This window comes from Parasteatoda tepidariorum, chromosome 10 (assembly GCF_043381705.1).
Source record: "Parasteatoda tepidariorum isolate YZ-2023 chromosome 10, CAS_Ptep_4.0, whole genome shotgun sequence".
In the NCBI taxonomy this organism is placed as follows: Eukaryota; Metazoa; Arthropoda; class Arachnida; order Araneae; family Theridiidae; genus Parasteatoda; species Parasteatoda tepidariorum.
The window spans coordinates 24,066,945-24,090,785 of record NC_092213.1 but is presented as its reverse complement, the minus strand read 5'-3'; the positions used below and the strand labels follow the sequence as shown (position 1 = coordinate 24,090,785).

The following is a 23,841-nucleotide window of genomic DNA, read 5'->3' as shown; positions in this document are numbered from 1 at the left end:
TTAAAAAATAAAGTTTTATAGAAATTATATTTATAAATTTTCAAAAACTACACCAAAAATTAATATAATTTTAAAGAAGTTACAAAAATTGTATGTTTAATTTTTTTATAAAATAATAATAATAAAGAGTTTACAGTATTTCGTGAAATGAGCATCTTGCACATTTTCAAGATATTTGACAAAAAATTCAAGACTCTAACAATAGGAATTTTGTTTGTACCTTAGATAAATATTTTGTAATACTTATATTGCCACCACTTTATTTACAATTCTTAAGTGCATCAAATCTGAAAATATGTTTAATACATTTATCGTATTATTTTAATATTTCTATGCTTTTACAAAAAATGCCAAAGAAGTTAAATAAAAGTATTTCAATTCTAAATTGCAATTGAATTTCTTTTCAATTTAAACAATTGGAACAATTCACTGCAATGACAGTAAAATTTTACTGTCTTTTGAACTATACTCTTTACCATAATTCTCCATTATTATTGGTTAAAATATAAACAGATAGTATTATGGAGGTTAATTCTTTTTAAAAATTTGCAAAAGCATCTAAGTGTAAAAATTACTGTATTCTAAAATACAATATTGAAGGGAAATTATATGGAAACAAAAAATGCATAAACAAAAAGTTTTCAGAAATTTGCGAAAATATTAAAGTTTAAATAATTTTGGTTCTATAGTTGAAGATGAAAAAGATTTAGAAATTTTGGTTGATAAAAAGAAAAGCTAATTACAACTCAAGATATAGAATTTATGATTATGAATTATTTTTATAGATAGGACTGCTTTAAACTTTTCTGAAAATTTAACGACAGCAAGAGTAGCAAATTAAATGTTTTAGAAAAAATTGAAGAAAACCTTAATGATAATTGTTGAAAATGTTATAAAAATGGGCTGAACAGTTAATAGAGGTCTAGGTGTGACGAAATTGAAAGGTATGGTTTTCTAAAAAGTACAATTGGAGTTTGTACATTGCATGAACAATGTGGCCCATGACCTAGTAATAGTCACTATAGCTTAAAATGATGATTTTAAACTCTCCAAGAGCTATAATTCAGAAAGACATGTTAACATATATTATTTTAGACACAGTACTCTTTTAGAGAAAGCAAAATAGAAAAATCTTTTTGAAGAGCTCAGGTTTTATAACCCTTTTTAAGTAAAAATATAAAGTGTTATAAAATATGTCTGATGCAAAAACAAGTTGGTAAAGAACTAAAAAAAAAGAAACAAAAAAAAATCAGTAGAGCACTTTAGTATAATAGATCTAATTTTTACTTAAAGAAGGTAAAGCTTCTGAAGAGAGGAAGTTATATTTTGGAAAATAGTTTAATATAGTACAATAGAGATAAAAGTGAAGAATTAGTATGAAAACAAGGCATACTGGTTATAGCATCATAAATTTAATTTCCTTTAATAATAATAATTGATAATTTTTTTTTTCATCTTTAGTTCTATATTTCAGCATTTATTTTAATATTAAATAACAGATTAAACTCAATTTTTAAAGAAAACTTATATAAGTTATTTTTACTTTAAAATATTGCAGCATAAATGGAGTTTAAAACACATGCTCTTAATTAGAAGTTATACAGTTAATAACTTTAAATTATTTTTATATCATTAAATCATATAAAGTTATGCAAAAAAGTTGTGTAAAGGGGCAAAAAAAATATTTATACAATAATTGGTAAAATAAAACATACAGAAAATGTAACGCAGTGAAAAAATTTTCATGCATAATAATTAATAACCAAATTAATTTAATCAATCAGATTTAAAGCCAATCTTATGATTTAAAAGTTAAATTTATAATAACATTACTGTAAAATGGAAAAACTTAATAAAAAAATATTCATGAGAATAAATTAAAATCATGATTTATTTACACATTTTTTACAGTATAACAACCTTAAGAGCTAAGAAGGAGAGAGGCCAAATTTTTCAATGGTGTTGATTACTAATATGAGGAAATCCATAAATGAGCTCACAGCAGATCTTAGTTTTTTGGGATCATTAGCAGATATATTCCTAAAAATGGGAAATATGAGTTAGAGAGAAAATATTAAGTGTAAAAAGAAAGTGCAGATTCCACTCACTGAATGAGGAAACATTATTGTGATGAAGAATCATCTTACAAAGTGTTTTTCTTGATCACCATCAGGGGTCTGTTTAGAAGAAATTTGGGTTCATTAAAGGACCATTCACAAAATATTTTAACTTAAAAACGGACCCTTCACAAAATGATTTTTCTTTTAATCGGACCCTTCAAAAATTTGATAATCTTCATTATTGTTTTGCTAATTGAATAAACCCTTCCCATGGCAGAAAACAAGAAAGATGGATGCGAACGAATTAAGTTTTGTCTTCGGCAGACGCTTCTTCCATTATTCGTCTGAAATGAATATTCTGCTTTCAGCAGTATAGGCTAAATACCAAATATTTGTCGTATCTCTAATTTAGAAGCATCAATTGCCCTTTATTTTTGAAAATTTAAATTTTTTAATTATAATTTTACAGTGCTCAGTATAATCTTGTATCTATTTACAATTTAAAAACCCCCTGAAAAAGTTTTTTGCAATAACCGGACCCTATTTGCACAAATTCATAAAAGCAAGACCCTGGTTGAAAGAATGTGAGTAATTTCACAAAAACCGGACCTTTCACAAAATGTCTGGACAGACCCCTGACCATAAGCTTCTTTAAAACTTTCCACGCTCTTTGGATTCCACTGATAAAAGGCCCAAGTTCCCAGGAAAAGAAAAAGATAAAGACTCGGAACTTAGCAAAAAGATAAAGGCTCGGAACTTATTTCATTCTTAAAATTTGTCTTACAGAAATTAGACATTCCTGTCTAGTTTCTGCAAGACAAATTTTAAACTAGACATTCTATTATAAATTAGAACATTAGAAACTAGACATTCTATTATACATTAATAATACAAATACTTATATTTAATATATCATCTATCTATATATAGAAGTACTTTTACATCATTACAAATTGATTGTTGTTGCATCTTGATCATTGTTGCTATTTTGCAACAATAATCAAGAAATGAACTATGAAATGAATCAAGAATTCTACTTAACCTCTATTTTAATTATATTACATGATCTCTTCTTACAGTGGGCAGACTATAAGTTAAGAGTGCTGTCATGAAATATTTCATCTTGTTAATAAATTTTGAAAAGAAAGGTATGTAGCGTATCTACCACTACAAAAATTGCAACTACAATTCACTAGTATATAAGACATGTTAACTCGACTCTATGCCGGGGTACCTTTTCATAGATGACGGTTGACATGGTCTAATACTCCTCTCCCCACATTGGTGACCTTCCGACATGATGTGAACACGCCTACCTAGGCAGCAACGCCCACTTTGATATGAACACGCCTACTTTGATGGATACCCACATTGAACAGTTGACTTGCTACTTGTGACTGGGACATTATCCACCTCCTCGCACTGTTGCTCTCAGTCTCGTCTCGTCTCGATCACGCACAACGTCGGCTTGCATTCTTGTGATTACTCGACTGCTAACGGCAATAGAGGAGCGACTACGACCGTGAAGTTAATACACCTCTCACATTCAGCACTCAAAAGAAATACGGTGATCATAGTACAGCTCTCCCGGCTTCTCACAAAACAGCAATGAATCAACTAGTGGTATTCGTTCATCGAATTCTATCACAGGTATAATTCTAGTGGGGGAGTACTGTAGCGTATCTACCACTACAAAAATTGCAACTACAATTCACTAGTATATAAGACATGTTAACTCGACTCTATGCCGGGGTACCTTTTCATAGATGACGGTTGACATGGTCTAATACTTCTCTCCCCACAGGTATATAGTTACACAACACATCAGAAACAAAAGTTAATCAGCTAAGCGATAGATTTATAAAATTTTCAATAAGTATGTTATGAAGAATGAATTTATTTTATTTTGATTTTACCAAAATTTGGCGGTCTTACTAAATATTAATGTTTTAACCATAAAGGGAAGAAGAAAAAAAGTTTATTTAGAGAAAGTACATTTTTAAGATCAGTGTACAAAATAAAAAATGGAACACCTTAATAACTTTTTATTTAATGAACAGACTATTGCAATGACCTTAACTATGCTAATTGGTTTGTGGAGACAACATTTTCACTTTAAAATCAGATAGAAAAACATACTTTCTTTTTTACATTTTTTTACAGATTTAGATTCTTGACCTTCAATGTAGCTTAGCTGTAATCTGGAAAATATGCTCTAATAACAAGTCTGAACCCCTCAGTGTTACTATTACTTTTGTATATTTATTGAAATTTCTGTAATTATTTGAAAAATATCTAAACACAATAATGAAATTTGTTTATAATTCTACGCAAAATATTTTTATTTTATGAATGTCATTTAATATTAAAAAAAAATTCATACTTATGTCTTATTTATTTTAGAAATTGTTTATTTATTTTTATTTTTATATCGTTTTAAAGGTCAAAATGCAAAATTGACTTCATAGTTTCTGGGCAATGAAATATCAAAAAAGTCATGTTTCTAAATTTGACTTTCTTAATTAACATTAAGGGATACAAGCTTCCAACTATTCTGCATTAACTATTGGAACTTTATGTTGAAGATCATGAATCCAGATTTATCAACAAAAAGTATGTTTATTCAAAGGAAGTACATTTCTGCACCTGATTCAACTAAAAATATCATCTAAAATTAATTGAGACAATAGCTCTAAAAAATATTAAAATTTTTAGTATAGTACTCAATAATCACTTGTTTATGTCAATTATATTATATTGGCTCTTACACCTTGTCATATCTAATATCATACACAATGCTACATTTGTTTTTTATAACATTTTTCTCTGTAAAAATTTTTTTTTATCATTTTAATTACAAAGCTTCAAAAATTTTACTTTCTTATTTTACAAATAAAAATATCAATAAAACATATATACTTACACAATTAATAACTTATCTTGCACTTCTAATTCTTTGATAACATTGCCTCGTAATGGTTCCTTGTCAATTCTCAAACTGTTGTAAGCTATTAGTGCATCTTTATTTGTTGCAAATGGGATTTCCATATGACTATTAGCAGTTAAGGAATAATGCAATCAAGTCTAAGAGCAAAATTTTATATTAAACCTATATCATTTTACAAAAAGAAAAATGAATAAATTTGAACTTATTAATTAAAATAAATAGTAACAAATTGATTTTGAACTTGTCAAATATAAAAAACAACAATCACACAGAACTGATTCTATCTCTACAGTTTTTTTATGCATAGCTCAATGAATTCAATATAAATTGAAAATGATTACTTTGATTAAGATTGGCATTTTATTTAAAAGAAACATCTCACAATTAGAAGATAATAATAAAAACAATCTCAATTAATGTGTTAAGGAGCAATTACAGTCTATGATAAAAATGTTAAAATGAATTTAAAGAAACATCTCACAATTAGAAGATAATAATAAAAACAATCTCAATTAATGTGTTAAGGAGCAATTACAGTCAATGATAAAAATGTTAAAATGAAATGGGGCATTTGACTAACACAGAAAATTATTTATTTTATAATTTCTTTATAATTAGAATTTTTTTTTTACAAAAGAAATTTTTTTTTATGTATAGGTACTTTGTCAAAAAATATAAATAAATCATGATATTTAAAATTAAAAATAAAGTAAAGTAAATATAAGTAATAAAGTAAATAATAAAATTACATAAAGTAAGATTTAAAATTAAAGTAAATATAAGTAATAAAGTAAATAGTAAAATTAAATAAAGTAAAATTTATAAGCATATTTAGGCAATGTTCTTTTTTTTTATATATCTATTTTTAAACGACTATTATAAGTCAAAATAAAAAGCAATGAACTTAGTGCTTAAAAGTATACCCAAGCAATACTTAAAAGTACGATCAATTAAGGAAAGGTAAGAATAAACGATTTCCTTCATAAACATAAATATGAAGATTTCTTTAAATTTTGCTATTAAACTTAGGTATAATATTTAGAAAAAAAGACAATAGGTATCACCTACATTATTTTTTTAAGGCAATACAAATGACGTAAATATACGTGCATAACTATATTATTACAATGACTTTCTAAACCTCCCTAAATTGAAGATTTTATAAACATCAGCGCCAAAAACTGCAATTCTAAACAAAGGCAAATTGGTGAAACAAAACGATTTTACACTGAGATTTATTTATAAAAACAGAAACGACATAGTTTGAATGCTTCAAATCACACACAGAATGTTGAAGCAACAAACACTACACTGCTCTCAACAGGGAATTTTAAAAGCGGCAACAAAGAAAACTTTTAAATGTAACATAAATACTTCATAAAATAAGCAGGACATATGAAACAAAACTCTTTTTAACTGCGAATCAATTTTAAAAACATCAACGATGAAAACTTTAATTTTTTTTCAGATCAAACACAGATTAGTGAATCAGAGTTTCTATTCAGCTTTTTATAAACAAAACAACAACCGAAGACAAGTTTACTTAAAAAGCCTAAATTAGAATAAATTCATGAAAATGAAAAAGGATACGAAATAACATTATTTGACTTCGATTTCTTGTCATTTGAATTTGTTGTCATATCGGCAGTTTGTTTTCTTTTTGCCATGTTGAAAGTGATTGTATGATTTTTGATTGATTGACTGATGCTCTTTTCCGGCTTCCTATTTCTGCTTTCTTTATTCCCCGATACCAAAACGTTAAAATTAATTTTCAAATTATGTACTTTCACTTCCATTTATTGTTTGTAAATAAAGAAATAAATGACATCTGCCGCTACTACTAGTTTGATGGATCAGTTAATATGTCTTTAAAATATCAGCTTATAATATTCTCTTATTAGTTTTATAAACTTGGAACTACTTATAAAAACGAATCATGATATTGCATCTATTTTACCTATATCCTTTTTACAATAATTTTTAAATTGTAATTTATGTCCAGATTAAAGCAATGATTCCTAAAACTGCCCTTATCTTTTGCACTATTATTTGTTATTTAGTGGGACTAGGAATTTATATGTCTGGTTTCATGCCTGAAGCAATTTATAAATCAAACTATAGCAATTCTACGGCAGACGATTCCTGTTTGGAATTATTACAAAACCAAGAATCTTGTAAAAAACTAAACTTATATCCTTATAAAAGACAGTATGAAAAAGTTGTTCTAATTGTTATTGATGCTCTTCGAGCAGATTTTGTGCCATCAATATTGAAATCTGATTTCAATACTAGTTTACCTTTTGTAGAAAGTATGCTCCAGAAAAATAATGCTATCGCTTTCATTAATAAAGTTTTTTCTCCTACTGTCACTCTTCCTAGATTAAAAACTCTTATGACTGGTAAAACTTCGAACTTTATAGATATCATCAACAATTTTAACGCCAAGGAGTTAAAAGAAGATACTTTTCTACACCAAGCCAAGAGTAGAGGACTGAAAGCAATTTTTTATGGAGATGAGACTTGGCTGAAAATTTATCCCAATTTTTTTATAAGAAGTGAAGGTACTCATTCATTTTTCGTACAGGATTTTGTAGAAGTTGACAATAACGTAACAAGGCATTTAAAAATAGAACTTTCTAGAAACGACTGGGACATAATGATTTTACATTACTTAGGAGTTGATCATATTGGGCATGCTTTTGGTCCTTATTCTTCTTATTTAAAACCTAAGTTAAAGGAAATGGATTCCATCGTTGAACTTATTTATCAAAGTTTAAAACAAATGTCCTCGCAAAATTCATTGATTGTTATTTGTGGAGATCACGGTATGACATTTGACGGAAATCATGGAGGTGTCACAAAAGGTGAAACACTTACACCTTTAATTTTCTTAAATACATTAAATTTTAAATTTGCCAATAAAAACAAAATGGTTTCACAAGTAGACATTGCTGTTACTTTGAGCATTCTTTTAGGTTTGCCTATTCCCAAAAGTAACAGTGGTACTTTAATAGTGGATGTGCTACAATTCAGTAACTTACAAAAGGCACAATTTTTAAATGCTATGTTTAGTAATGTAATGCAGTTATATAAATTAAATGAAAAGTCTCTATCCAACAACAATATTATGCTAAATATATCAAATGTTTTAGATCTTCATTTGTCATTTTTCGACACACATTTTCTAGGATCCTACAATCAAAGTTCATATTCTTCACCACAGTATGAGTTTTTATTTGAGAAATATACTTCTTTATTAAAACTACTAAGCAGTTTGCAACGTCATGATTCAACATATGATAATAACTCATTAATGTTTGGAATTATTATTATGTGGCTATCTGTTTTTATGCTTATTATGTGTTTAACTGTTCAATATAAAAATATTACTCATGTCTTTTATTTTAGTTTTAAACCATCCATTAATAAAACCTATTTTTCTTTAGTGCTTGCTTGTTTGGTTTTATACCTTTATAAATCTGATAAACATTTTACATTTTATTTTATCATACTTCCATTATCCATACTAATTATGAGTCTAACCACTTTTATGCTATATTATTTGAAAATGCTGTTGTCAACTGTTATGTCATTAACAGTAATGGAAAAATTATGCATAGTTTCGTTCATTTTGCATGCTTTGAGCTTATTTTCATCCAGCTATATAGAAAAAGAACACATTTTATGGTATTTTGTTATTGCTACTATATTTATATTGTTTATAATCAAGGACAGTATCTTAGCTATTAAGTTGTGTCAAGTTGATAACTCCAATACTAATTTGCTTAATATTAATCAAAGAAACTGTTCTAACTTTAGCGCACTTTCTATTCTAATTATATCTCATTTCATGTTTCGAGATTATGCTTTTAGTTGCAACGAAGAAATCATTCCGATGAATTTCTTTCATTTAAAAGAATTGTTTATTGAAAATCCTATAGCTTTGTTCATTGGTCAATTATTAACTTTGATTTTATTTTGGTACAAACAAAAGAATAAAACTGTATTCTGTTTATTTTGCTTCGGTTCGATATTAGTTTATGTTTATAAAGCTCAATTACAAGCTTTGACTTTAGTTATAAATATGTTTAACATAAATCTAACAACTATTCCTCAGTTAATATACTTTCTTGTAGTGATAATTATTGTATATTCGTTTTATGTAAGTTATTTTAATGATTCAGATTTATTTTTTGAAAGTATTAAAAACAATACAGTTGATATTATATGTGCCTGGATTTTATTAACTCATCTGATTGGGCAGAATTATCTAATTACATATACAACAGTGATAATAGTTCAAGATATATATCTTGGTCAAATTACTAGTAAAAATAAAATCTTGGTAAATATATGTATTTATCTACAAATGGCTATGTACTCATTTTTTTGTCAAGGCAATTCTAACAATCTATCAACAATTGACGTTTCCAGTGGTTATGTTGGTCTCTCATCATATCAACCAATTTTAGTTGGAAGCTTAATTACTTGTAACACATACAGATCTGTAATTTTGTGGCTACTTTTATTATATTTAAGAGGGCTGAATTTTTTTTGTGATCCTAAATTAAAGTATAACCCAAAAATTTTTACAAATATTATTAATTCATTTCTATATATCATAGCTTATCGTTTTTCAATATTAGCTTTATATTGCATTATAATGTATTCAATGAAACACCATTTATTTGTTTTGTCTGTGTTTGCACCTAAACTTTTTTATGAAATAGCACATACATTTATATTTATAATATGCTTATCTTGTTTGATTTTATATTATTATGTTGCACAAATCATTACAAAACAATCTAAGTCAAAATAAAATTTACTATAAGCTTCTTTGAGTTTTCTTTCTCTTTCTAATTACAAATATTTATTATTATGACTTAAGCCTAGATTTGATAACCTTTGCATTTAGAATTTTTTTTCTTCTTCTTTCAAAGATTTTTTTTACATATTAAGATTTTTTCAAATATATTTTTCTAATATCTTTTTCCTTTGTCACCCTAACGATTAATATCTTCTGCAATTTTGTTTCCCTCACGAATTGCTTTTTTTCCTCTTTAACATTCATAAAATTCGTTATTCATTTATTACATCGTGATTTTCATTAATATACGTGTTTTAATTAATATACATGTTTTAATAAACTATTTAGATAGTATTTTTCGGCGAAAGCGCCGCACCTCGATAAAAATGAAATTTTTTAAAAAAAAGTTATAGTAAGCGCCGCAATGGTGCTAAGCCGCGCATATCAGCATCCTTTTAGAAGAGACCTTTAAATTACCATTTAGAGTATCTGTATAATAAAAAATTAAATTTTTTTATGCATTTCATAAAGTAAAGTTTTAATTTCTAAATTATAATAAAAAATTTCTTTTTCAGCAAAAAAAAGCAACAAAAAAAGTTTTCTCTTTCAGCAAAAAAAANGTGGGATTTTATTAGCTTCAGACGGAAAAAGAATTTTACTCTCTCTATTCTAAGCTGTTTAGAATTATATTAATACATTTTCTTCATTTATTAAGTACATAACTAGTAAAAATTTTGGAAGATTTTTATTGCTTCAATTTATTCATTGAAATATGCTCTATTGAATTTAAGGTTATGAAGTTCTTTTTAAAAACCTTTTCAAAGTTTCTTTAAAAAAAACTCATGAACAGTTCATCATCATTTTACATATAGACTTTATTCTTTTTAATAGGATATAAAAAAATTTTTTTTGGTTTGGCTTTTCCCTGATCTAAAAGTTTTGCCAACTAAGACATGGGGTCAGTTCTCTGACTTGGGAGTTTTGGGTACACGCTTCAAGATGTACTGATGGTACCATTCTAAAACAGACAAAAAAGTTTAATCTTAAGAGAGGACTAGAAATATTCCATCTTTCTCTTTACGTTATAAATGAACGATTTCATGTTGAAAATGTTTTGAAAACAAGCTTTTCATTTTAATACAAAATATTTTCCACCACTGCACAAACAATATTTTAAATCGTAACTTTACTATTAAAATAAAAATTCATTTGAAATATATATATAAAAATCGAAAATTTGATTGGTGCATTTTAAGCAGAAAGATCGTACCAAATTCAGAAAGAATGTTCCTTAAGTTTTTAAGAATCAGGAATTGTATTTTATTATTCTATAAGATTTGAACTTTTTTATTGTACTTTTATTTTTCTGATAGAAGTATTTAAAATATCGATAAAAGAATTATTATTAAATAAAGAATAATCACGTGAAAACTATGCACTTGGATTGTTCGAAAAGTTGACCGTCAAATGATTGTTTACTTTCAAAAAGTTGCTGGAACTCCAAAAGCTCTGTATTGCAGACCAGATCCATGTACTGCTAAGACAATCTTGAATCATATTATTTCCTTGCTACTAACCAATCCTACTTAAATTTTTAGCAAAAGAGATTTACAAAAATGATTTCAGTTTCATGTACAACATAAACATCTCCCCTAAGAATTACAATATGCTTGCTAATCTTACGATACTAATCTAATATTACAATATTTTTCCCTTCTATTTATGCATATATTTTCACAAAGGTAATTAAAAATAATTGGACATCCGTAATTTTGAAGCTTTCCCTTTCACTGATACAAAAAACATCTTACTATATGGAGAGGTTTAAAAACTGCACAAATATTTCTGATGATTTACATCTTCTCTCTTGTCAGCAAAAATAAGCAAATCATAAATCATTTTTATAGATGCTTCTATAATATTTGAAGTACTACTATTTAAAGTTCTATAATATTTGATACTACTGAGAAAAAATAACTTCCCAATCTTTCAATTATTAGTTTACATTAGCTTACTTAAATAATTACTTTAAAATAAACAAAATGCAATAGGATTTTTTTTGTAATGTTTTTAACACTTTTAAAAAACTTATATTAACCTTCATAACTTATTGCTAAAAATGTATGTGTAATCCAGTCTGCAGATTGGATAAGAATAACAATCCATAAATGTAACACTTTAATGTAAAAAAAATGGCATGATCAATTATGATCAATTCAAAATGAGGGCAGTTTCAACACATCCTAAATTAGTCAACAGAAATAAGGCATACCACAATATCTAAACAAACCAATGGCATAGTCAATGAATAATGTCAAAATGATTACAAAAAATTACATAGGCAGTAATTTTCCACATAAAATTTATGAATTCACTCGAAGAATTCAACCACTTCACCAAGTTCTCTCTTTTTTGCTTCCTGATGTGCCCAGCGATCTTCGGCCAACTTTGGAGTTATTTTCCATTTGTCATGGTAAATTCGTTGCTTACAACTAGGACATTTTTTACCTCCTGTATTTAGGACAAAAATTTAAAATGTAAGACATAATTTATTTATACATGCCTATTTCAAATATGTAGGGAAAATATGATAATGTATTTTATCATTTAGACTTGACATTAATTTATTTAACAATTTCAATTACTGTTTTAATGAAATTAAAAATTTTAAACATCATTAAATTTTTAGATAATTATTGTTTATAGAGAAATATTTATTGTATAGGTGCATAAGTGTAACTATACCATAACATGTTTTGTTGAAATTTTAAATTGCTAACTGCATATTCTACACTTACTGATGCAGAAAATGTCTTTATTTTTCATATTAACCCTCAAACATACACCTTTAAATGCTTTTAAAAGCAGGTAGTATTTTTTGCAAAAAGTTGAAAAAAAACACCCATTTTAAACTTACATTTTAGTTTCAAAATAAACACTCTAAAAATAATAATTTTGTACATCATTTTTAAAAAGTTACCACGAATGTTTAGTAGTTACAAATACAGCAGGGAACCGATTATCCGGAATGATCGGGACCATCAATATTCCTGATATAACTGATTTTTCCGGTTTTCTGAATCGCTACAAAAAGCCGTTTAGTTAAACCCAACTAAAAAAAAAAAATTAAAAATAATCTTCAAAAGAAGAAAAAATGAAGAAGTAATACACTAATGATTATTTCCAAAATGATGGTAAAGTAAACATCTTTAAAAAAAGAACGAAAAATCCTAAAATCTTATGAGGAAAAATTTTTTTTTTTTTTTAAATGGCGGGAAAACTAATTGAATTTCGTTCCGGTTTTTTGGTTTTCCGGTTTTCTGATTTTCGGATAACGGGTTCTGTACAGTACATTTAATATGGTTCCCCCTTAATTTCAGAAAGAAAAAATTCTTGACTTTTCCAGGTATACTAGGTAAATTTCAATGCAAATTGAAACCATATTTTATCTATGCCATGCGATTTTTTATCCGGAAACTTTGATTCTTTTATTAGTAATGCCAAATATTAGATTTTCTGTGTAAAAAAATATCATTGAATAAGAATGGGGACATTTCAGTTTGACTAAAATGTGAAATTTTAACTACAAATAAATGTAATATATGTTAGAATTATTTAACTCGAATCCCTATAACTGATTACTGTTACTGACAATTTTAAGACTGATTATTTTCTAGGTTCAGGTATGATAAAGGAATTTTCCTGGTTATGTAAAAGAATTCCTGTTTTACGGTTTTTGAAAAGAAATCCTTTCCCTGACTATTCCCTGAATTTGATAGTTAAAAGAAAATTCCTGACAATTCTAGGTTTTCTCCGATCTCCGGGGGAAGTTCTGAGTTTATATTCAGGAATAAAGAATGCTACATTTATAATCTACAGATCACTATTATACTAGCAAACTAAGCTGATTTTTTTCAATGAAGGGTGCTTTAAGCTAGAGTGTACTATAAATTACCAATAAAAATATTTTTCTTTTTAGCAATACAGTCTCCTTTTGAGTGTATCATATGCAAATTCATCCTTGAACAATTAAAAACAGGTATGTATTCAATCCTATTTATACAAGAAAGATTTTATTTTGCCAATTGAATCTTAACTGTCTATTTTATTGTACAGTAGGGAACCGATTATCCCAAATGATCAGGACCACCACTATTCCGGATAACTGATTTTTCGGTTTTCTGAATCGCTACAAACAGCCGTTTTATTATTGTTAAACCCAACTAAAAAAAAAAAATTTGGAAATAATCTTAAAAAGAGAAAAACGATGAAGTAATACACTAGTGATTATTTCCAAAATGATGGTAAGGTAAACATCTTTTGAAAAAAAAAAGAAAAATCCTAAGATCTTATGAGGGAAATTTTTTTTTTTTTTTTTAAAATGGCGGGAAAATTTATCGAATTTTGTTCCGGTTTTTTGGTTTTCCGGTTTTATGATCCGGTTCTGTACTGTATATCTTATCTAATATTAGCTATTTTGTCAGAAATTTCCCTTGCAAAAGCATTGCACCTTGAAGAGCTGTTTTGCTGTGAAACAGTGCTTCTCCTTTGAATAAGATATAGGAAAACCAGTTGTAGTCAACCAAGATTCAACAATTGGGCTCATTTACAGACCCAATGAAAATTAAAAATACTGAGTTGGGGAAAAGATGCCTATGTGTCAACATAGCACATATGATGCACAATTAAACAAAATAACACTGAAAGCACTGCTAAAAACATACTGAATTCAGTAATAAAAAAATCCTAAAAAATCACATGCCTGAATTTACTGTCTACAGTTCAATGCTACGAGCAGAAAACTTGATTAAAATTTCCAAATGCAAATATTAGTTAATAAGCTAAAGAAATTTGGTACAAATTATTATGTACACATAAATATTTTTAACATTTCAAATTTAATAAAATACAAAAGTATCTCTTTTTTTTCAAATAAAGTGTGAAAATAAAATACCATGGAATGGTGGTGTCTTCATGTATGTATCTAAGCATATATTATGAAATATATGCCCACAATACACTTTTTCAATGTGTTTTTCATCATGTTCGTTTGAGACACATTCCTAAAAAAAATTAACAATTATTTATATTATCATTATAACAGAAATTTANAAACAGACAAAAAACTTTAATCTTAAGAGAGGACTTCCATCTTTCTCTTTATGGTATAAAAAAACGATTTTGTGTTGAAAATGTTTTGAAAACAAGCTTTTCATTTTAATACAAAATATTTTCCACAGCTGCACAAACAGCATTTTATATCGTAACTTTCCTATATAGAAAAAAAAATTCATTTGATATATATAAGAATAACAATCCATAAATGTAACACTTTATTGTAAAAAAAATGGCATGATCAATTTATATTCAAAATGAGGGCAGTTTCAACACATCCTAAATTAGTCAACAGAAATAAGGCATACCACAATATCTAAACAAACCAATGGCATAGTCAATGAATAATGTCAAAATGATTACAAAAAATTACATAGGCAGTAATTTTCCACATAAAATTTATGAATTCACTCGAAGAATTCAACCACTTCACCAAGTTCTCTCTTTTTTGCTTCCTGATGTGCCCAGCGATCTTCGGCCAACTTTGGAGTTATTTTCCATTTGTCATGGTAAATTCGTTGCTTACAACTAGGACATTTTTTACCTCCTGTATTTAGGACAAAAATTTAAAATGTAAGACATAATTTATTTATACATGCCTATTTCAAATATGTAGGGAAAATATGATAATGTATTTTATCATTTAGACTTGACATTAATTTATTTAACAATTTCAATTACTGTTTTAATGAAATTAAAAATTTTATTTAAATACTTATTATATGTATAAAATCATTACATTTTTAGAGAATTATTGTTTATAGAGAAATATTGTATAGGTGCATAAGTGTAAACTATACAATAACATGTTTTGTTGAAATTTTAAATTGCTAACTACATATTCTACACTTACTGTTGCAAAAAATTTCTTTATTTTTCATATGTACCCTCAAACGCACACCTTTAAATGCTTTTAAAAGCAGGTAGTATTTTTTGCAAAAAGTTGTAAAAAACACCCACTTTAAACTTACATTTTAGTTTCAAAATAAACACTCTAAAAATAATAATTTTGTACATCATTTTTAAAAAGTTACCACTAATTTTTAGTAGTTACAAATACAGTAGGGAACCGATTATCCGGAAAGATCGGGACCATCAATATTCCGGATAACTGATTTTTCCGGTTTTCTGAATCGCTACAAAAAGCCGTTTAGTTAAACCCAACTAAAAAAAAAATTTAAAATTATCTTAAAAAGAAGAAAAAACGATGAAGTAATACACTAATGATTATTTCCAAAATGATGGTAAGGTAAAAATCTTTCAAAAAAGAACGAAAAATCCTAAAATCTTATAAGGAAAAAAAAAATTTTTTTTTTTTAAATAGCGGGAAAACTAATTGAATTTCGTTCCGGTTTTCTGATTTCCGGATAACGGGTTCTGTACTGTACATTTAATATGGTTCCCCCTTAATTTCAGAAAGAAAAAATTCTTGACTTTTTCAGGTATACTAGGTAAATTTCAATGAAAATTGAAACCATATTTTATCTATACCATGCGATTTTTCATCCGGAAACTTTGATTCTTTTATTCGTAATGCCAAATATTAGATTTTCTGTGTAAAAAAATATCATTGAATGAGGATGGAGACATTTCAGTTTGACTAAAAAGTGAAATTTTAACTACAAATAAATGTAATAGATGTTAGAATTATTTAACTCGAATCCCTATAACTGATTACTGTTACTGACAATATTAAGACTGGTTATTTTCTAGGTATGATATAGGAATTTTCCTGGTTTTTGTAAAGAAATTCCTGTTTTTTGTAAAGAAATTCCTGTTTTTTGTAAAGAAATTCCTGTTTTTTGTAAAAAAATCCTTTCCCTGACTATTCCCTGAATTTGATAGGTAAAATAAAATTCCCTGACAATTGCAGGTTTCCTCTGATCTCCCTGACCCGTGGGAAGTTCTGGGTTTATATTTGGAAATTAAGAATAAAGAATGCTACATTTATAATCTACAGATCACTATTATAATAGCAAACTAAGCTGATTATTTTTTTTTCGATGAAGGGTGCTTTAAGCTAGAGTGTACTCCTTGTACTATAAATTACCTATGAAAATATATTTTTTTATAGCAATACAGTCTCTTTTTGAGAGCATCATATGTAAATTTATCCTTGAACAATCAAAAATTAGCCCTGTGGCAGAATTTTTTCGAGCTATCTGCGACAAAACTCTCTATCACTATTATCTTTCTGCAAGATACTTTTAATAATAGCAAACATATTGTATGTTACAAATTTAAAGTAGGGTGACCCAGGGTAATTCACGATCACTCTGTTTCTGGGGTAAATAATGATCACCTAAGTTTTATTTTAAAAAAAATTTTTTTTAAATTTAAGACATGGACAAGAATGCTTGTACACTTTACTAAAGTATGACTACATTTATTTAATAATATTTTTTTTTAATCTAACAAAATAAGTATCTTTTAAACTGCTTTCTGTATTTTCCATTTCAAAGATGGGCTTCAAAATGTGCACATTTCTGCAAAGATTCCCCTCCTTCTCTTAATAATAAATATTTTGAGTTACTTTCTTTTTCTTTGATATAAAAATAGTGTAAGCTTTTGTTTAATTGTTTCACATCTACTGTAAACATTATAATTGATTATAGGAAACTATATCAAATGTTGCCCCCTACANGCTTGATACAGTTTCAAAAAAGGTGAAACTAGCTCCGACACATTTAAGAAAAAGTTCAGCTTAACAAGAATTAATTTGTCTTTTATTGCTTCTTGTAAAGTTAAAAAGGATTTACATTTCACTGTTCTAAACTTGCCAACATTTTACACATAAGAATTCAGATCATTCCAAAGCAATATTGCTCTTTCAGCTGCAGGTGCATTTTCCAGCCAACGGTGGTTACAAAATTTTAGTGGTAATTTGTTCTCAGTTGATTGATTAATAAAATCTTCTTTTCTTGTGGGTGAATCTTTAAAAAGATAGAAGATTGAGCTCAGGATGGAACCAATGAGCCATTCTGTTTCAGATTCACCTTTGTAGAATGCGTTATTTAAAATATGAAGCCCACAACTTTCTTTTAATGATTGAAAATGAAAATTTCAGTGTGAGAGCTGCTGCCAGAGCTGTTGACATACCTTACTTAACTTTCCCTTAATGAAGTTAAAAAATCCAGCAAAAGTAACCCATGTGGGAACTCTCTTACATTTCAGAAGAACATGAGAATGAGTTGGCTGATTGCCTAAAACAGTGTTTCCCAAAGTGTGATATGCGTACCCCCAGGGGTACGGGAACAGTTTAGCTGGGGTACGCGTTCTTATGCGAAATATCTTGCAACAAACGAAGATTTCAAAATTTTTTATTTAAAACCAAAGCTAGTCATGAAAATTTACGATTACATATTTTTCTATTTGCTATTTTTTGCAGAGTTAAGGGTTAATAATTAGTGGTGTCAACAGCCAGTTGCGATTTTTAACTTTTATGCAATTTTTTATAGTAAAAAATACATTCATTTTTTTATTGGTGGTACACAGCGTTACGAAAAATTTAGAAAAGTCATAAGTTACACAAAAGTCATAAGTTTGGGAAACACTGGCCTAAAATGTATGGCACGATGCAAAGATTTCAAAAATTTAAAGTGTTAATCGTTTTTCTTGCTTTTAAATAAATCATTTTATTAGCTTCTTAAACATATCTTTTTGGTTTATTTGTTTGAACTTGATGTCTTATTTGTTAATTACCATTATATAATTATTTTTAAACAGCCCCTTTACAATAAAAACTGGTGATCAGTAGTTACCCCAGAAGTGATCAGGAATTACCCGAGAAATGATCAAGACCAGGGGTAATTCCTGATCACTAAAAATTTAAAATCTTTTAAATTCTAATTAGATTTTCAAACAAAAGAAGGTGGCATTGGACTCATCTCATATAGCCTCAAACTTCCAGTAAATATTAAAATTCTATTTTGAATAGTTTTTTCACAAAATAGATGTTGGCGTTTTTTGATCAGGAATTACCCCAGGTCACCCTAATAGAAGTGCTGAAAACTATATAATTTATTAATATTAGGTGTGATATTCTCGCATTTTGTGGGGGGGGGGACACAAATTATTTCTTTCTCAACATTTTGTAAATAATTACCACAGTAAAATATAAAATTAAAAATCATAAAACCCGTAGTGGTAATTGCCGAAAAAAATTGAGAGCAAAATTACGCGAATCGGGCTCCTCAAATGCGTGTTTCGTTTTGACATTACGTTGTTGTAATAAATAATATCACATAAAAATATCGGATTTAAAAACTACGGAGAAATCAATAGCAATAACTGCCAAAAAATCGATAGAATTTATTGCCTTAAAAAGTAAATACTCAAATGAACGATTCGAATTTTCCATATTGTTTGAAATATATCGGGATATTTAAAATCCACATGAAAATCAATATCAATAACTGCCAAAAATACAATCGAGACATTACATCGATTTACAATACTATCGTCGTAAATTAAGAGCGTTAAAAAGTGATTATCTAAATGCACGATTCAAATATTACGTGTAAATTTCTGTAGAAAAGAAAAATGACTATTTTTTTCTTTTTTTTTTACTTCTTAAAAGAAAAATAATTTTTCTGCAAGAACTCTGTAACGTTCTGCGACAATGTCATCGTGTCGCAGCTATTCTGCCACGGGGAAAATTAGTATGCATTCAGTAAACCTATTTATACAAGAAAAATTTGATTTTGCCAATTGAATCTTAACTGTCAATTTTATTTTATATCTTATCTGACTAATATTAGCTATATTGTCAGATATTTTCCTTGCAAAAGCATTGCACCTGGAAGAGCTGTTTTGCTGTGAAACAGTGCTTCTCCTTTGAATAAGATATAGGAAAACCAGTTGAAGTCAACCAAGATTCAACAATTGGGCTCATTCACAGACCCAATGAAAATGAAAAATACTGAGTTGGGGAAAAGATGCCTATGTGTCAACATAGCACATATGATGCACAATTAAACAAAATAACACTGAAAGCACTGCTAAAAACATACTGAATTCAGTAATAAAAAAATCCTAAAAAATCACATGCCTGAATTTACTGTCTACAGTTCAATGCTACGAGCAGAAAACTTGATTAAAATTTCCAAATGCAAATATTAGTTAATAAGCTAAAGAAATTTGGTACAAATTATTATGTACACATAAATATTTTTAACATTTCAAATTTAATAAAATACAAAAGTATCTCTTTTTTTTCAAATAAAGTGTGAAAATAAAATACCATGGAATGGTGGTGTCTTCATGTATGTATCTAAGCATATATTATGAAATATATGCCCACAATACACTTTTTCAATGTGTTTTTCATCATGTTCGTTTGAGACACATTCCTAAAAAAAATTAACAATTATTTATATTATCATTATAACAGAAATTTATATATATTTTTTTTTGTTATTTAGGGACGCCTAAAAAAATTTAAAAAAAAAAGCCTTAAAAATGAAAAGTAATTTTAAAGAAATGTCAGAATCATAATTATTGCAGTAAAGGTACTAATATTCAATATGGATGGTAAAGCTTCAAATTTTGGCACAAATTAGTACCGTCTTTACGCATAGGCACACCCAGGCAATGTCCGGGGGACCTAAGCACTCAGGATTCCCTTGAGAATCTTACTTTTTATAAATTGTATTAAAAAAAAAACTAAAAATAAACAACTTTGCATTATATATATATTTTAAAATAAATATATTATCGTCTAAAAAGTGTGAATTTTTTTCCTACAAATAGTGATTGATTATCATGCAACAATGAATAATTTGAATAGTTTCAATAAAACATAAAAAAACAATCGAAATCTATTTTTCTAAGTTAAAATGAAGTTTTTAGGTACTCAACTTTCTAAGTCATAATATCTCCAAATATGCTTGACCACCACCAACTTTGCTTAGTATTTATAATTAGTTAAATAAAGTAATAATTGAAAGAGTTTAGAATTACACAGCACTATCAGACAGCAATTTTTAAACTGGTTATGTCTGATGTGCATTGAAAGATGTTTTAATAACTGACTGTAATAGTTTGACAAAATAATTCACACCTTTTCAATTTTTTTCATTTGCTTTACCCTTAGGTTTTGTAATTTAATTATTTTAATTAGCTTCTTGGTTTTGAAAATTATTTTATCATTTGAAGATTGCAATTAACATCTCAATTTTTTAAAAATTATGCATCATTTAAAATTGCTTTATTTTATGTTCATTGAGTTTCTGGGGTAATGTGTTTAAGTTTGTTAAAATTATTGCATATCTTAAAAATGCTTTATTTTATGTATGTAAAGTTTTTTAGTTTGATTTTAAACAGAATGACATGTTATAGGGGCTCAAAACATTTCTGTGCCTGGGGGCCCTGCTTGCTATTAAGACGGCCCTGGCACTAATAGCCACGGATCTGAATATTTTACAAGGCAGAACTTTTTATAAAAACTAACATATTTTTAACCATTACTTTTTTAAATTAAAAATATTTCAGGAAATTTAGTCGGGAGCATTTTTTCATTTTGTAAATACATTATATATATATATNGGATGGTAAAGCTTCAAATTTTGGCACAAATTAGTTCCGTTTTTATGCATAGACACACCCAGGCAACGTCCGGGGGACCTAAGCACCTTAGGGAGCCCTTGAGAATCCTACTTTTTATAAATTGTATTAAAAAAACTAAAAATAAACAACATTGCATCATATATATATTTTAAAATAAATATATTATCGTGTAAAAAGTGCAAATTTTTTTTCTACAAATAGTGATTGATTATCATGCAACAATCAATAATTTGAATAATTTCAACAAAACATAAAAAAACAACCGAAATCTATTTTTCTAAGTTAAAATGAAGTTTTTAGGTACTCAACTCTCTAAGTCATAATATCTACAAATATGCTTGACCACCACCAACTTTGTTTAGTATTTATAATTGGTTAAATAAAGTTATAATTGAAAGAGTTTAGAATTAAACAGCACTACCAGGCAGCAACTTTTAAACTGTTTATGGCTGATGTACATTGAAAGATGTTTTAATAACTGACTGTAATAGTTTGAAATAATTCACACCAATTCAATTTTTTCACTTGTTATACCCTTATGTTTTGTAATTTAATTATTTTAATTAGCTTCTTGGTTTTGAAAATTATTTTATCAATCTAGGATTGCAACTGGTTAGCATCTTTGTTAAAATTATTGTATATCTTAAAAATGCTTTACTTTACGTATATAAAGTTTTTTTAGTTTGATTTTAAATAGTTTAGATTTGTATAGGGGCTCAAAACATTTATGAGCCTGGGGGCTCTGTTTGCTACTAAGACAGCCCTGGCACAAATAGTGGCGGATCTAAATACTTTTCAAAGCAGAACTTTTTATAAAAACTAACATATTTTTAACCATTATTTTTTTAATCAAAAATATTTCAAGAAATTTAGTCGGGAGCATTTATTTTTTCACTTTGTAAATATATTATATATATATGGGCAAATGAACATGAATTCAGAGCCTGCCTATAACAAAAATCTAAATTTTTTTGACTATTAGTAAATATAATTATAAATATTTACAAAAATTTATCTTTTTCATGAAGTTATCTTTGGATAAACTAATTTTATAATTGTGAGCAAAAATGTTTCAATCTGCTTTCAAAGTTTTCAAGAAGGGGTGAAATATGCAAAAAGTAAAATTTACATTATGGGGTACAAGCATTGGATCGCTCTCCTGACCTAACTATAGGGACCATATTTCTCGAATCGTGGCTACCCCCTATATTTTGGGGGTCAGAAATCAATCAAAAAAAGGTATGTTTATTCAGAGAAAGTACATAATCTTGTAACTTAAAATATCATCTGCACTAATTAACTAGCACATTTGAGGTTATCCCCTCGAACCATTAAGTTGGAATCTCAGAACTTAAAGATCCGATCATTAGATCAAAAGTTATTCAGGGTGGTCCATTTTCTTTATAGCGCAGTACAAGAATGTTAACCCAATGTTGGAGCTCTTTCATTTTCCCCATGAGCCAGCAATTCTTATTGTATCCCACAGACATCCGGGAGGTCAGCTGCATTGTAAAGGAATTGCCTGTTAGACAAGTTACAGTAGACATTGGATAATCACTGAAACCTGTCACTTAATAATTTCAGTGAAAGTTTGTTTTGGTGGATGGCTTTTTTTTGGACAGTGACGTCAAAGTGATGTCATTTTCTGGCAAGACATAAACTCCAGGACAGGTTGGCAAAAATTTCAAGTAACCCAAAACACTTAATCATTCACAAGACTAAACTAAAAGCATTTTAGTTCTGTTTTTCAAACAATTTAAATTATTGGTAATAAACAATTAAAATAAACAATTAAATTAAACATGATTGGTCACAAACCTAACTAATAAAAATGCAACAGACCTACATAATAATAAAGCGAAAGAACATGAATAAAGCACAAATGAAAGTAAAAATATGGACATACTGTAATTTCGGTCCACTGAAACTATACAAAACATTTCTGTGCTTACATTACATTGTTTTTTGCTCTAGTCTACATTGCATAAAATAAACTATATCCTTTTTGGCTATATAATAATATCTAGAATACATAAAAATATCTAGAATAGTGAGTTGTTTATAGATACTTACAGAAGGGTTTTTAGAAAAGCAAAATTCTTTACATAATTGGCATATTTCAGTAGGAAATCTCTTTACTTCATCTCTAAGAAATTTTAAAGTTGGCCACAAAGAAGGTTTTGGTTGAAACACAGGATCTCTATAAAAATTTAATAACATAATAATTGAGTACAAATACAGTCAATTCGCTATAACTCGAAGTACAATAACTCGAATATTACCATAACTCGATTTTTTTATGAGGTCCCGACCCTTTTATTTTCAATTTCATGCTATACTAA

General features: G+C 27.6%; 3 protein-coding genes and 1 long non-coding RNA gene across 4 annotated transcripts in view; 1 reads left to right on the top strand and 3 right to left on the bottom strand.

Moving 5' to 3' along the window:
- Window positions 1-1,873: 1,873 nt before the first annotated feature.
- Window positions 1,874-6,753, bottom strand: LOC107446774 (EKC/KEOPS complex subunit Lage3). Its single transcript, XM_043047622.2, has 3 exons — window positions 6,598-6,753; window positions 4,984-5,112; window positions 1,874-2,040 (listed from the first exon to the last, which is right to left on the bottom strand). The coding sequence occupies exons 1-3, from the start codon at window positions 6,672-6,674 to the stop codon at window positions 1,929-1,931; spliced, it is 318 nt and encodes a 105-aa protein (XP_042903556.1). The 5' UTR covers window positions 6,675-6,753; the 3' UTR covers window positions 1,874-1,928.
- A 50-nt stretch (window positions 6,754-6,803) lies between these two features.
- Window positions 6,804-9,841, top strand: LOC107446776 (phosphatidylinositol glycan anchor biosynthesis class G). Its single transcript, XM_043047621.2, has one exon. The coding sequence runs from the start codon at window positions 7,019-7,021 to the stop codon at window positions 9,827-9,829; it is 2,811 nt and encodes a 936-aa protein (XP_042903555.2). The 5' UTR covers window positions 6,804-7,018; the 3' UTR covers window positions 9,830-9,841.
- A 2,141-nt stretch (window positions 9,842-11,982) lies between these two features.
- LOC122270412 (uncharacterized) lies at window positions 11,983-14,885 on the bottom strand. The gene is made up of 2 exons (XR_006225787.1): window positions 14,772-14,885; window positions 11,983-12,328 (listed from the first exon to the last, which is right to left on the bottom strand). It is a non-coding gene; the product is annotated as an uncharacterized lncRNA (long non-coding RNA).
- Window positions 14,886-15,137: 252 nt separating this feature from the next.
- The window catches only part of LOC107450348 (uncharacterized), an 18,744-nt gene continuing 10,040 nt past the window's right edge, over window positions 15,138-23,841 (bottom strand). The window contains exons 6-8 of the mRNA XM_043047620.2: window positions 23,573-23,699; window positions 20,175-20,283; window positions 15,138-15,479 (exon numbers count right to left, since the gene is read on the bottom strand). Of these exons, the coding sequence (XP_042903554.1) occupies window positions 15,340-15,479; window positions 20,175-20,283; window positions 23,573-23,699 (376 nt within the window). The 3' untranslated portion in view covers window positions 15,138-15,339. The remainder of the gene's footprint in view (window positions 15,480-20,174; window positions 20,284-23,572; window positions 23,700-23,841) is intronic.

Coding starts and splice junctions, on each gene's coding strand:
- LOC107446776 (XM_043047621.2), top strand. CDS start 7,019: ATGATTCCTAAAACTGCCCTTATCTTTTGCACTATTATTTGTTATTTA.
- LOC107446774 (XM_043047622.2), bottom strand. CDS start 6,674: ATGGCAAAAAGAAAACAAACTGCCGATATGACAACAAATTCAAATGAC. Junction 5,113..6,597: donor AAGTCAAATAATGTTATTTC/GTATCCTTTTTC, acceptor AACTGCTAATAG/TCATATGGAAATCCCATTTG. Junction 2,041..4,983: donor CAAGATAAGTTATTAATTGT/GTAAGTATATAT, acceptor TCCCATTTTTAG/GAATATATCTGCTAATGATC.